A 15,201-nucleotide genomic window follows, 5' to 3' on the forward strand; every position below is an offset into this window, starting at 1 on the left:
CCATTTTATAGATTACTGAATACGGATTCTGTAGTATTTCAGAGAGCATTTTATGCAGTAATAGAGGTCCTGTTTGCATTTTTAATGTGTGTGAACTCCTGCATCAAAAACTGTTTCCTTTGCTAATTATTACTACTACAGTAAAATCCTGTTTGGGAGGAAATCTTGTGGGGTTTGTTCTTGTGTATGTTTGGCAGGCCTTAGCATGAACAACTTGAAAATGTATAAATTTATATAGAAAAAGAGAATATTCATAAGTGTTAGCAGCATGATATATGTGGCAGATGGCTGTTAGTTTACCTGCCTAGAAAAGCCTGCCTAGAAAACATTAAATCATCAAAGGCTCCATTCACTGCAGTTTAATATGTTCCTTATGAATAGAGTAAGTGGTTTCATTACTCTTCTGTCAAACTGCTCATGTTTGATTGAATTGGAACAAGAAGGAAACTAGATTATTTTGCTTTGAGAACAATGAACTTTAAAAAATCTGATATAACAGTTATAGAAAACAAATAGCTATAACTAATTATATCTAACAAATACAGTATTGTTGAATAGATGTATACTGTATTACAAATGTCCTATGAACACTCATTTGTTACTGTATTACAAATGTCCTATGAACACTCATTTGTTAAGAATAAGTACTAAGAACTAAACTGAGTTCCAAATTGACTTAGACCAAAAATGTTTTAACAAAATCTCTCACCAAAGGCTCCCAAATAAAGCTTGTGATGCTGAGATAAGTTAGATCCTCATGGATTGGTAATGAAAAAATAACCAGAGAGCAGGAATAAAACAAAATTCTCACAACAGAGAAAGTAAGCAGTGGGATCCCCCAAAGATCTGCATTGGGTTAGAGCTATTCCTTGATTTATTTATTTTATTTATTTAACATTTCTATTCCACCCAAAACTTGTGGTTTACAATTACAACTGATTACCTGAAGAAAGCAGTGATGTAGCTAAGGTTGAGGATGTCAGTTATGAGTGGAGAGGTAAAATAGCATTCTATTATGTTATTTCATCCAAACTTCTGTGGTTTCACAAAGCTTTCCCTTTGCAATATTTGTGCTACAACAAGCATTTTAAAGCTCAGAATTGCCTGCTGAACAAGTGTGTCAGGTTTTTTAAAATTAATGTGTCCAAAAATTGGCTAAGTTATGAGTAGCAGAAGTTGAAAACCACACATGAAATCCAAACACCACCAATATTTACAAGGGGATGTTTTGCAAACTAATAACGAAGCCCAGATTGACTAAGTTTTCTTCAGAACAGATCTCTTTTGAAAGCCTTTAATACAAGGGCCTTTCCTGGGTCTGTGGAACTAAATGTGTTTTGAATTTCTACAAATTAAGAAAATGGCTCTCATTAGGTTCTGTGATAACATTGTATGTGCCCAATAAGAGTTAGCCAAGAGCATTTTACATAACGTTTGTGAGGAGAGAGACAGTGGGAGAGGAAACCTCACACCTTTGCTGACCAGAGGCAGAGGTGCATTTTGAAACTTCTATTTTAATTTTCTCTCTCTGGTGTGGATATAGATGTTCAGTACAAGGAAACTGAAAATACTTCTTTAGCATTATCAGTTGTAATAAAGACGCAAGTGATTGAGTTTAAAACAAGCTACAATTCTATTTGACAAACATAGCTAATATAGCAAGCCCCTAGGCCATGGATGCACCTCCATACAGGATCTTCCATTTTCAAAAGCAAGCAAATTTAATTAAATTAATTTGTTAAAGGGAAAACTATTTTGTTTTCCTTCATTCAAAAGGGGGGAAAGGGGGAAAAGAGGGGGAAAGTCGGGGGGGGGGACACCAGTGGGTAGCATCCACAGTAATGCTAGCACGTGTGCCAATGGAAAGCTTTGTCCTTAACCTGAGCACACACACACACACACACCCCAAAAAAGTCAGGCTAAGGAACAGGAGAACTTCAGAAATGGCATTTAGGGGGGCTGAGGATAGGTTTAGTAGGGAGGAGGGCCTGAGTAGGTTCACAATCCCGCTGATCTACTACTCCGTATTTTCTATATTACTCTGAAAATATTTGCTTTGTGATACTGCAAAGATTCATACAGTAAAGTATGAGTAGTTATTAAGGAACATCTATGTCCGTTCCCAGCCTTGCTGTCTCTGTCTGTCAGCTTACCTATTTAGTTAGTTTTAGTTAGATTTATATGTCGCCCTACTCCCATAGGACTCAGGGCTGCTTACAAGCAAACATACACAACACCATTTCATAAACCACAACCCCATACAATACTCATTCCTCATGACATAATAACAGAGGATTACAAGATCATTCTACGACCAGCTATCTCAGCAACCAAACACCTGGCGGAACATTTCAGTCTTACATGCCTTGCGAAAGGCCAACAAATCATGGAGAGCTCTGATATTATTCGTGAGACCGTTCCATAGAGTCGGGGCCACCACTGAGAAGACTTTGGCTCTTGTTGATTGCAATTTAATATCCCTAGGGCTTGGGATCACCAAGGCATTACTTGTGGCTGATCTCAGGACCCGGCAAGGGACATATCGAACCAGGCGCTCTTGGAGGTATGGAGGGCCCATACCGTGTAGGGTTTTAAATGTTAAGGTTAATACCTTAAACTTAACTTGGGACTCAACCGGCAACTAGTGCAACTGAGGGAGCAAAGGTGTCACATGTGCTCGCCAAGGCGCCTTAGTAAGGACTCTGGCTGCTGCATTCTGCACCAGTTGCAATCTCCAAGTTAGGCGCAGTGGCAGCCCCACATAAAGCGAGTTGCAATAACCTAACCTGGAAGTGATTGTCGCATGGATCACAGTGGCCAAGTCCGGAGGGAACAGATAGGGGGCAAGCCGCCATATTTGGCATGAAAGAAGGCCTTTCGAGCTACCTCCATGATCTGAGCCTCCATATTCAAAGAGGCATCAAGAATCACTCCCATGCTCTTCACAGTAGGCTGAGGTATCAAACAAGCACTATCAAGGGTCAGTTATTGAAAACTGCCCCCTTACCTCTTCAGGCCCAGCCATAGAACTTCAGATTAAGCCGTACGTGACTTTGCCTCAGCCAGTCTGCAATTGCCTCCAAATACCTGGTCAGCTGGGCTATGGTGTCCTGAGGGATGCCACATGTTAATACATGACGTGAAGACCTCTCATCACCCATTGCCACCCTATATCCCCGGTCTTGTAGGAAGGAACGCAGCCACAAGGCAACACCTCGAATCCCAGCATCAGCTACATGGTGGACCAGAATATCATGGTCCATGGTATTGAATGCTGCTGTGAGATCTAACAGCAACAGCAGCGCCGACCCTCCCCTGTCAAGCTGGCGACGATATCTGGGATCAACATACACACTGCTAGCTGATTAAGTTTCTCATTTCTACTTGAGAGAGAACCAAAGCCACTTTTGATTTGGAACATTCTGATATCAGATAACTTCTGGTCAGAGGCATTTATTTAGCTGTTTATCATACTATTTCTATTTCCTTTCCCTTAATAAAATATTAACAGATATACTAAACCATATTTTAAATGCTTTTGTTGACAATACATTGTTGTGTCACTTGGTTGCAATAATGCTTCAAGACTGTAGCAAGAGTAATACAGAACCATAATTTCACACAGATGTCAAAGTACATTTCTACATATTTGTCAATAATGAACACAGCCTAGCTTATTTTAAAAATGCCAGAAAGAGTGCCTAAACAAATTTTTATTCTTATATAACTGTACTATTTTAGCTTAATTAATTAGCTTACAGTGCTTTTTAAAAGGAGAACAAATGTATCCTGAGTTTTGACAACAGATGACTTAACAAAAGAGAACTATAAGCAAATATATGAGTGCTTTCAATATTGTTGAAATACTTCTTTTGTGTTAAAACTTTCCAGTCTGTATTTTCATGGCTTCTTTAGGCCAGGTGTAAGAGTCTGTCAGAAAGCTTTCATAGTCAGTGCTATAAATCTGTGATTGGATGAATGCTTCCTTGTCTTCTGGCTCAGGATAGAAAGTGGCTGTGTTGTCCTTGTAGGCTTGCTCTGCAATCTGAGAGAACAAGACAAGTCCCATATTGTTAGAATTTCACATCCGCCTGAGATGAAGTGCAGTATATAATGATGGAAGTTCAACATTTAATATCAGCCACCAGATTCTCATTAGATTTGGTATCAATGAAATTATAATCTATTTTTTTAATGAAGTAAAGCAAGTTTTCTGGAAGAGGTAATTTATAAATACTTTTTGGTTTACGAATGCAGCCTTAAGTGTTTCTGAGAGCCCACCTGCTCCCTCTTCCCCCTCCCCTTGTCTGCTGAGCTCCATTGTGGAGCTCCAACATTGTATTAGTGGAGTGTTAAACTACAGCTTCATGGTTCATCAAAACCCAGAGCTATACAAAGTGAAACTGAGATTCAGCTCGGCTTTCACATCCTGATTTATAAGCAACGGTTTCAGGTTCAGACAAGCTACAGAGCTGTGCTTTAACAAACCATGATTTCCCCCAGCATTTGAGCAGAAGTGGCAAGGGAGTGGATTTGCACTGCCCACATTACGCTGTTCTGAATCTCGGCCAGTAAGTACATTTTATAGTACTTACCTCTACCTAATTAGAGGTCAGCCACCTAATGGCACAGCGGGGAAACGACCTGACTAGCAAGTCAGAGGCTGCCGGTTCGAATCCCTGCTTGTATGTTTCCCAGACTATGGGAAACACCTATATCGGGCAGCAGCAATACAGGAAGATGCTGAAAGGCATCATTCATACTGCGTGGGAGATGGCAATGGTAAACCCCTCCTGTATTCTACCAAAGACAACTACAGGGCTCTGTGGTCACCAGACTCAATTGCACACTTTACTTTACTACTACAGTACATTTCATGCTACAGATGGGTACGAAAGGATGGCATTTTCTATACCTGGATAAAGCATTATTTACTAAAACATACTCAATTACAGCCAGAATGATTCTGGAAAGACTAAAAAACAAATGCCACATTTCATATTTGCTTTTTCAACAGAAAAAAGTATGATCAGTTTTAAAGGGAATCAGCAATCCTGTCAGGCAGCTATTCTTCAATATCTGTGATAACATCCTGCAGGCTTGACCCAATGACCCAGCATCATAGTGTTGTTTGCTTTGAAATTGGAATTCAAAATAAATTGGAATCACTGCTAAATGTGCATAAAGTTCTTATTCTTGGTACATCACAAGTAACTTGGATTAAAAATACTGTATAGAGGCAAGTTTTGTTATTTATTCATTAGCTTTACTGTTAGCCTAGGAACATAATCTAACTTCTGAAAAGCTCATTACATATTTTGATACACATTCCTTTTCTCACTTGCAAGAATAAATTCCTGCAAATGTAGCATTAATCAAATCTATTTCAGGATTTTTTAAAAGGAAAAAAGCCTCCTTTTTCCATGTATAGAAAGCCTCAGTCAATCATTAGTGTTCTTATGTGTATCTTAACCATTTGTTACATTTGGTGCAAAAGGAAGATCCTTAGTTGCATTGAATATTGCAGATGATTTTAAAATATCAAAATTTTGCTCAATGAGATGAAACAGAAGCGTTCTAGAGGCATTTTGAAAGGTTTGGCCACACAAAGGATGTTGGATTCCGACTTAAGAAGCCTAAAAAGATGTCTTGACACCCATAAAATACATCTATTTAACAGCCTGAAGAATATGACAACTAACTTCACATGCAGTTGAGACTGATAAACGTGAGAGAACCAATTCATGATCAGAACCTTTCTGGCAACATTATTTTCCCTCAAAGTCTGGTTTTTCCATGAGATTATCTATATGCCTTCCCCAGCAATCAATATGAGAATGGGCAGGCGTTGGGGAGATAAAAGGGGGGAAAGACCTAGAGAGTAAAAGAGGATATCCCAATTGCTCTTCTGCAGTTGCCATGTCCCATAAAATGTATGAGCTCTCTTTTTACCAGTGAGCATAGTTTTGTTTTGGGGAAAGAAACCTTGTCTGGGCAAAAACCCATTTTTAAGCTTACTTCATGAAAGTGGCCAGCAGGTGGCACAATGTATGCAGCAAAGAAGCCTTTTGGGTAGACTCTTCTGTTAAGTCACTATGCTGCCACTGTTAAAGTATATTTATGTGTAAATTAGTGCTGGCTCAAACCTCTTTCCCATTTTCACTACCCCTTTAACAAGTGGCAAAAAAGGGACGGTCACGGTCACAACATTTTCCAGTGGTGGTGTGGATTTCTACTTTTATGGAAAACGCTGCATTTCTGTGGTCAGTGGCAACAGCAGAGCCTAAAGAGCTACTGCTGTTCCTGGCCACCATTTTTTTTCCTCAAATGCACCAGGGAACAACACTATGAAGCATGGGGGGCGGGCAACAGGAGTCAGCTTCCAGGACCAGCAGCAGTGCTTTGAGTGTTGCTTCCACTGCCCACAGAGGACCACACCTTCTGAAAAAAACAAGAACACACACCACCGTTGCCACCACTGGCAAGTCATCCAAAACATGAACGTTTTTGAAAATTCCATCTCCCACCCACCAAATTTTGTCAGGGTTCATCCTGCTCTCGAACATGCCTCCCTGCACCACCCAAAAAAACAAATATATATTCAGCCATTTTGGGTATCGGTGCTAGTATAAATGAGAGCTGAAGCACTTTTCGAAAGGTTTGAAAGACGAAATAGTACTTTTGAGTGCAGTAAGTGTATTCTTAAATCAAAAACTGAGGAATGAACTTACTTTCACAGCAATTTTCAAAGAGACATCTCGAATCAAAGATAATGGTGGATACAAACGTCCCTCCTTTAAATGCTCCTGTGAAACCAGCTGAGCTATAACCTAGGAACAAAATGTAAAACATTTACTTGTAGGCTCTCATGTGATCAAATCCGTTCTTGGAAACCTTGCATCCCAAGGGTGGATCTATGTCTTTGAGAGGGTGGCTTTCCCCGCCACTCAAATGTGTGCAAGTGAATGCACCTCTACACTTCTCATAGCTACCTCCACCTTCTATGATGGAATGGAGCACAGGAGAAGCCAAGCAGAACCATGGTCATCACTCCAAAAGCCTCACAATCTAAGCCCCGCCTTTTACCCTTAAAAAACAAATAAACATACACCTGTGGTTGATATGGCACAAGGCCTAACAGCTAACAAATATTTACCAGGCGCATTGTGAGGGGATGAAATTAGAAGACCACCAAAAAACCAAACACACCCTCAAAGAGGCCCGCAACATTGGAGAAGCCTCTGACAATGAGGCTGACCACACAAGCAGTGTGGAGAGCAGATGGGGTTCAATACTGAGCCAGATGGACCAATGGTCTGACTTGGTAGAAGGCAGCTTCCTATGTTCCTATGAGGCAAATCGCAAAAGGTGTTGAACAAATTGTGTTATTTATTTGTTTAGGGCATTTATATACTACTCTTCAATAAGTTTCTCAAGGCACTTTAAAAATAACTCTGTTTTTAAAAACACTCCATTAAAAATATATATATATTACACCTAAAACATTTCAGGTATGGTAACTCTTCATCAGAAGCAGTGGTCACTTCTTGTGTCCTGGGAGTCACTTTGTGTTTTAGGAGAGCACCTGGTCTGAAATGGATGCTGCCCTTGCCCCCACCCCCACCCCGCTCCTGTAGTGTCTAGAGAACCCAAACTGAATCCAGTGTAGGCCCTGAGTTGGCTTATGGTTCTAAGGGCTCCACCTCTGTTACAGGTCTTATAATGAAAGGACACAGCTTGGATCCAGTTTACTACTGTGCTCAGAGAAGCTCCTACCATTCATGGGAGAGTTGCACGTACAGAAGGGGTCCTCCCACTAGCAGAAAGTGTCCTTAATGAGAGCAAACTCTCTTTCTGTGAATGGAAGGAACTTGTGGGAGTACAGTGGAAAGTTTGGATCCAAGGTACAGATCTAACAAGAAATATACTCCCTGAGTCCAGGGACATAGGAACATAGGAAGCTGCCATATACTGAGTCAGACCACAGGTCCATCTCTGCTCTTCCCAGAACAGCCCCATCTCCTAAGGGGACTATCTTACAGTGCTCACACACCAAGTCTCCCATTTATTTACAACCAGGGCAGACCCTGCTTAGCTCAGGGGACAAGTCATGCTTGCTAACACAAGGTCAGCTCTCCTCTCTGTAAATAACATAGGAAGCTGCCATATACTGAATTAGACCATAGGTCCATCTCGCTCAGTATTGTCTACACAGACTGGCAGTGGCTTCTCCAAGGTTGCAGGCAGGAATCTCTCTCAGCCCTTTCTTGGAGATGCCAGGGAAGGAACTTGGGACCTAGATGTTCTTTCCAGAGCAGCTCCTTCCCCTAAGGGGAGTATCTTACAGTGCTCACACTTTTAGTCTCCCATTCATATGCAACCAGGGCAGACCCTGCTTAGCTAAGGGGACAAGTCATGCTTGCTACCACAAGACCAGCTCTCTTCCAAAGACATATAAAGCGATACAAAGATACAAGTCATTATATTTATTCTGAAATGACGGAGGAAACACACAATGGAAACAGCATAATGTTACTGAGCACAGGGCTGCACAAATTTAGCCCTCCCGTGTTGTTGGGATGCAACTCCCATCATCCCTGACTTTGGCTGGAAGTTACGGGAGTCGTAATCCAACAACTGTTGAGGGCCTAAGTTATACAGTCTTGACTTAGTATTCATGTGGCTATTTTGCTGAGTGCTCAGAGTCCTTCAGTTATCCCAGTAATCATGTCATGGGCATGCATATTGGAACCTATTAAAATGCTAAGGGCCTCAAAATCTGAGGCATCTAGAAAGGATGTTCCTGAAAGAATCAAGTGGTCTTGGATTTCTAATACATAATGCAACAGTAATCATGTCATGTTTAAAGAACAGTTTAATAGTGGCTAGATTTCATTGTGTGTGTTATTTCTTAAATAAGACTCTGAATAGCGGCACTAATAAGATACCAATAGCAAAGCACTTTGGACACTGTACGTTCTATGGTAAATCATTAACAACAACAACAAAGATGTGCACAAACAGACACACATTGACTTTGGAATCTCCCAGACCTCAGCATCCACTGCTTGACCACTTCTGCTGAACAAGGCCATGCAAGGGGAAAGCTCTCACCTATTTTTCTGATAATCCATGTGCAAGGAATCCTAAAGAACACTTTGGGAGCAAGCTGATGACTCCACTGGAGGAGCCATTTTGCCTCTGATGGGAATTGAACCCCAGGGCATGTGATGATGGCACATTATATATGACCATGCCAAAAAAAAAAGAAAAAGAAAAAAGCCAGGAACTGAGAGTGGGAAGAGAAGAGCTGCAGCAAGACCTTGCCACAATCTGTGAAAAGGTAATTGCTAATAATCTTTTTTTTAATTTAAAGTTGTATTCTTATAGCTTTGGTCCTACCTAGTAGTTTTATGTGATCCTGATTTGCATTCATTGTCAATTCATTTTCTAATTTATATCTGCACATTTCTTTTTAAGAGATTTTCTGCATCATAGCTTAGCCCATCACTATCCACACAACAGACTAGGAGTTAGTTTATTTTTGTTATTTTTATTAATCAGAGAAAATATTAGCCAGTATGGCAGCTATAGATGAATAACCTTCAAGGAAGATTTCACATCTTTTTAAAGTTGGAAAAACTCTGAATAAACTATTTGCAGTTATTTTAATTTCATCATAATGCAACTATTTTTGTAATTCGGAATCCACATGAGGGAGCTGGAGTAGTTAAAAGGAGATGTAAATCTTGGCATTTTATTGTTTTTCCTGAGACACATTAGTCCTTATAGGCCAAAAAGCATGGTTACATCTGGTAAGAAAGCATTCATGCTGTACTTTAGCTATACTAAACTCTGGTTAAGTTCTGCTTAGATGCCACATATGGCAAAATCACCAGGGCTTTTTTCACACAGCGGACTTTACTGCAAGTTCAAAGATGCCCCCACCCTCCGCCAAATGGCACAAAGCCCCGGATATAAATCAGGCCACACAATAATGTGCAATGAAAAACTCAGATTGTGTGTGAAGCGCTCCCCAAAAGCTCGCAGGGACTTTGGGAGAAATCTGACCAATATGTGAATGCACATGCTCCATTCTGGAGGAGGTGCGAGCTAAAAGCTCTGTGTGCAAAACACCCAGCAGTATAAATAAAATTCGGCATAGGAATGCTGTCTGCTCTGCAACAGAGTTGACTAATGAGAATATCTGAAACTAATAGAGATTTTCTCCACTTTTCTTGCATTATGATCAGTATATGAAGAAAGAAGCAGCAGCAGCAGCTTAAAGACAGGATATTAAGAACAACTTAGGCTCGTGCAAAGAGCTGACACTAGGTCACTGGAATCCACTTTTGGTTGGTTGTTCCTCCCTTTTATTAGCTGATTCCTCCATATCACGTCACCATCTGCTTTTGAAATTCCCCTCAGCTCCCACAACCATTTAGCATGCAGCACACCAGTCTGCAGTTCAAGAAAAAGAAGCCGAAGCATCCTTCCTTCAACTCACAGGGCTATTTTTATGGGACTTGATGCTGGCTGGAATGTTCAAGTACTCAGCGCCCAAAGAAAGGCCAATACTTTAAAATGAGATGAGCACAAATATAAATGATATGAGGTGCCCTTCTACTCTTAGTGTGCCATTCAGGAGCAGAGTTTTCAAAGAGACACACATCACGGTAAATGGAACCATGCTTTTATTTATAAACATGTTATTGTGATGTTTGTAATAAGGAAAAACTATCAAGAAGCATTTTATGGATACCATCCAAGAGTGAGCACATTGGCTATTTGACAATATATTTTTCTATAATGAAAAGTTAATAGGATTATCTGTGAAGTGACTTAACCATAGCATGTACAGTTGCAAGGACAATTCATTAGCTCATAATTCTCTGACATGTTAGTTCTGCTCGGTCAGGCTTAGAAGAATGCCACCTGTCATCGCAGTGAAATTGCTTCCAATTATAGCATTACAGCTTACAGTGCCCTAGATTTATCCTCCCAAAATCAAAGCTGAACTCTACTTTACTTGGCATGGAAGGATGGACACCTGAAAACAGACGTTGCAGTTCTTACAATGACTAAACCTGTTCCTTTTATCAGCTTTAACTGGAAAGGTGATAGATTAAGAGGCCTATAGTTACAAATATGTATCTAAATTCCAATGTTCAAATCTTTTCCCATCGCTACACAGGGCTACAGAATCCAGTGGCCTAAGCAAGCATGACAAGAAGTTATGTTTTTGGAACCTTATTATTCTCCTGAATAAAGTTGAATTAAGGACTATTTTGGACATGAAGGTAACTTTATCTACAGTTGTTCCACATAATCTTCCAGAAGCCTAAGAATCATTGTCAGTGGCCTACATCCAGACTAATATTGCACTAGTGTAATGATGTTGCGCTAATGCACAAGGATGTTGCACCAGGAAAGGTGCATCTGTTCCAGACTAATTTTTGCACTAGCAGCAGAAATGACAGGCTGCACAATGCGTTGCACAACTTTGTATTCCTGGGTAGCTTACAGATGAGTATGGTGTAATAGCTATGCCTTGGTTTCCCCCCAGTATCCAGCAATAAACATATAGGCTTCATTTAGTTTGTTACTGATAAACCCAACTTCCACAAATTTGTCAAAGCCTTTTTAAAAAGTTACCTAAGCTGGTGGCTATTACAACAAATTCTTCAAGTTAAAGAGGAAGGAAGTACTTGCTTCTTCAGAGGTCAGACATGACTTCTCAAACCCATTCAAGATGTGAATGTGGTGGTGTTTGTTTGTTTGTTTATATCCCGCTCTTCCTCCAAGGAGCCCAGAGCGGTGTACTACATACTTGAGTTTCTCCTCACAACAACCCTGTGAAGTAGGTTAGGCTGAGAGAGAAGTGACTGGCCCAGAGTCACCCAGATAGTATCATGGCTGAATGGGGATTTGAACTTGGTTCTCCCCGGTCCTAGTCCAGCACTCTAACCACTACACCACGCTGGAGTGTGTTTCCTTCACACACTCTTTTACAGCATGATTGAGAGCAGATGGAAGTACTCTTATGGCTTTAGTAGGATTGTCTATTAGTCTTGGAATCAGGGGTGTATCTATGGTAGGGCAGGCAGGGCACGTGCCCCGGACACCATTTGAAGGGGGGCGCCATTTTTAAAAATTAATAATTTTAAAATGGCCATCGAAAACAAAATGACCACCATGCATGCTCAAATGGCCTCTGTGAGGCCCTAGGCCATGCCAGGCCTCACAGAGGCCATTTGAGCATGTGTGGTGGCCATTTTGTTTTCAGCAGCCATTAAAAAAAAATTTTTTTTTTTTAAAGGCCACCTGTCATGGCTCAGACTTCTGACTCAGAAGAGTCAGAGCAGGAATGAGAGGATTCGCCTGCTAGTGAGGGCTCAGAGACACAGCAACAGGATTTGGCAGGAGACCAGACTGTGGAGCTGAGGATCTGGGACAGCTGCCAGACATGAATCCTGAGGAGGAGGAGGCTGGGATTTCACCTGTCTTGAGAAGATGTCTCAAGAGGAAAGCTCAGTGGGAGTCACGCAGGCGCAGGAGATCACAAGAGAGGAAGCAGAAGTGCTGACTCAGGAAAGCCTGATTGGCTGCTGGTTCTCTTGAGCCATATGTATTTTACAGTCTGTGAATGGCTCGGATGCTGTTAGCAACATTCGCTGACCGCAGACCGTGTTCTATTTTGAATTCCCAACTTTTCCAAGTCCAGTTTGCCCTTGTTTGTGCTTTCCTGCTTTGTTCTGTTAATTCCTTGTTCTGGTGTCCTCTGTTCTTTTCATTTCTTGCTTTGTGTTTTCTTTTCAGTTATTACTCAGTTATTGTTAGAGGTGGGTACCTAGTTCAGTTCAGGGGACTTGATTCATTTACTAATTTTCTTTGTGAGCCTTTTGTTTTCCTACGTGCAGTTTCGTACTGCTTTCTGTTAACTCACAGGGGGAGTGCTGAAGGGGGTTGTAAATCCTGTTGGGTTAGCCGAGCTAACATTTATGACACCACCGCACATGCTCAAATGGTCCCTGTGAGGCCCTAGAGGCCAGCAGTAGGAGAGGGAACCTTTGCAGGCCCCCCATGGCCTTTAGGAAGCCCCCCACAAAGGGGCTACAGGTAAAAAATATTTTTTAATTTAATATGTGTACACATATTCAGTTTGGCAATATATACAGAGAATCAGGGCTTGTGAGTAATGAGCTGAAGCTTATGAGCTAGGATTGTATTCATTTGCCCTTAGTTTACTTCTTGTGATAAGTGAGTTAAATGTGATATCTTAATAATATGGCTATTAATGGCGAGTTTGTCTTCGAATCAGTGTGAAATCCTTAGTATTAAGGCCACTGGGAGTTTCTTGCTCTCTTTCTCTAATTTTAACTGTCTTTCTAAAATACTAGAATGTATTTTCAAGCAGTGACACAGTTTACTCTGCATATCCTTTAATTATTTTCAAAGTATCTGGGAAAAGTCAAATTCTCCATTTATTTTTAAAACTTATGTAATAGTGATGCTACAATGCATAGTAGAGAATTAGACAGGCACTTCTGTTTAGTTTTCCAAGTACACCTCCACATAGTATTTGGGTATTTCATCAGCCCCAGCATACTGAAATTATGGTAATGTTATCTGAAAGATGGGTGTCAGATGTTTGGACAGGGGGTGCAATTTCAGTGCTTGCCCTAGGCACTATTTTCCCTAGATATGCCTCTGCTTGGAATAATTACAACAGCATAGAAACATAGGATGATGCCATATACTGAGTCAGATTATTAATCCATCTATCTTTGTCTACACCGGATTGTCTACACAGACTGGCAACAGCTTCTCCAAGGTTGCAGGCAGGAATCTCTCTCAGACCTATCTTGGAGATGCCAGGGAGGGAACTGGGAACCTTTTGCATGCAAATGTTCTTCCCAGGGTGGCCCCATTCCCCAAGTGAAATATCTTACAGTGCTCACACATGTAGTCTCCCATTCATATGCAACCAGGGCAGACCCTGCTTAGCTAAGGGGACAAGTCATGCTTGCTACCACAAGACCAGCTCTCCTCCCAACACTTACAGCCTTAGAACACTTGGCTAAAAAGCTATGTGGCAAAATCCTCACTGAACATAGATATCAGCAGGAAACCTCTGCCATAGGAGATTATCTGTGTCTGTTGTTTCCTCACTAGAACCAGGGGTCATCCCATGAAATTGATTGCCAGGAAATTGAGGACCAACGAACAGAAGTACTTTTTCACACAACGCATAATAAACTTGTGGAATTCTCTGCCACAAGATGTGGTGTCAGCCAACAACATGGATGGCTTTAAGAGGGGTTTGGATAACTTCATGGAGGAGAGGTCTATCAATGGCTACTAGTCGGAGGGCTATAGGCCACCTCCGGCCTCAAAGGTAGGATGCCTCTGAATACCAGTTGCAAGGGAGTAACAGCAGGAGAGAGGGCATGCCCTCAACTCCTGCCTGTAGGCTTCCAGCAGCATCTGGTGGACCACTGCGTGAAACAGGATGTTGGACTAGATGGGCCTTGGGCCTGATCCAGCAGGGCTGTTCATATGTTATTTTTTGCTGCTAAATTTGCCTGAAAAGGAAAGCAATTATTGCTAACTTCTTCTCAAGACCAATATTTGAGAAGCTTCTCAGTCCAATGCACGCCCCACCTTTCATTTAGGAAGTTTCCAAAGCATTTTACAAACTATACATAAATTGCCTCACCAAACTAAATAAACTAGATCTAGAATTAAAAAGGCATATGTTTTAAAATAGGCATGGCTGTCTAGGACAGTGAATAAAGTATGTCATGTCCAACTGAAATTACAGGGGAAGGTTTTAGCAAGGATCACAAAATTAACCAAGTTCCTTTGCAAGGATCATTGCCCATCTTGGATTGTAAAAGCCACTGGGAAAAGCCTGGGCCTTTTTGCTTTTTTTTTTTTTTGCAAATGCAAAGTCTGAATGGTTCCCTGAGGAAGGACATGTTGTTGGCAAATTTTAAACACCTAGTTTAAGATGATTACTGGTGGAATTTCTGACAGGTAACTCTTGTGCCTTTGTTGCTGTTTTTGGAGGAGGAGAAAGAGAGAGAGAGAGAGAAAGAAAGAAAGAAAGAAAGGATGAAAGAAAGAAAGGATGAAAGAAAGAAAGAAAGAAAGAAAGAAAGAAGGGAGGGAGGGAGGGAGGGAGGGAGGGAGGAGGAA

General features: G+C 41.1%; 1 protein-coding gene and 1 long non-coding RNA gene across 15 annotated transcripts in view; one reads left to right on the forward strand and one right to left on the reverse strand.

Annotated features, from left to right (window-relative positions):
* Positions 1-3,405: 3,405 nt before the first annotated feature.
* The window catches only part of ME1 (malic enzyme 1), a 309,975-nt gene continuing 298,179 nt past the window's right edge, over positions 3,406-15,201 (reverse strand). For all 7 annotated transcript variants that reach the window (XM_053287114.1, XM_053287115.1, XM_053287112.1 and 4 more), the window contains 2 exons: positions 6,732-6,830; positions 3,406-4,045 (listed from right to left, as the gene is read on the reverse strand). In XM_053287114.1, coding sequence (XP_053143089.1) covers positions 3,878-4,045; positions 6,732-6,830 — 267 coding nt within the window. In that variant the 3' untranslated portion in view covers positions 3,406-3,877. The remainder of the gene's footprint in view (positions 4,046-6,731; positions 6,831-15,201) is intronic.
* The window catches only part of LOC128341061 (uncharacterized), a 138,096-nt gene continuing 131,915 nt past the window's right edge, over positions 9,021-15,201 (forward strand). For 5 of the 8 annotated variants that reach the window (XR_008314178.1, XR_008314174.1, XR_008314179.1 and 2 more), the window contains exons 1-2: positions 9,024-9,343; positions 11,195-11,300. This is a non-coding gene — a long non-coding RNA (uncharacterized LOC128341061). Of the gene's footprint in view, positions 9,344-11,194; positions 11,301-12,319; positions 12,971-14,175; positions 15,084-15,201 lie in introns of those variants that run through there. The other 3 variants (XR_008314180.1, XR_008314175.1, XR_008314177.1) reach the window with 3 other exon arrangements.

Source organism: Hemicordylus capensis, chromosome 1 (assembly GCF_027244095.1).
Source record: "Hemicordylus capensis ecotype Gifberg chromosome 1, rHemCap1.1.pri, whole genome shotgun sequence".
NCBI classification, from domain to species: Eukaryota; Metazoa; Chordata; class Lepidosauria; order Squamata; family Cordylidae; genus Hemicordylus; species Hemicordylus capensis.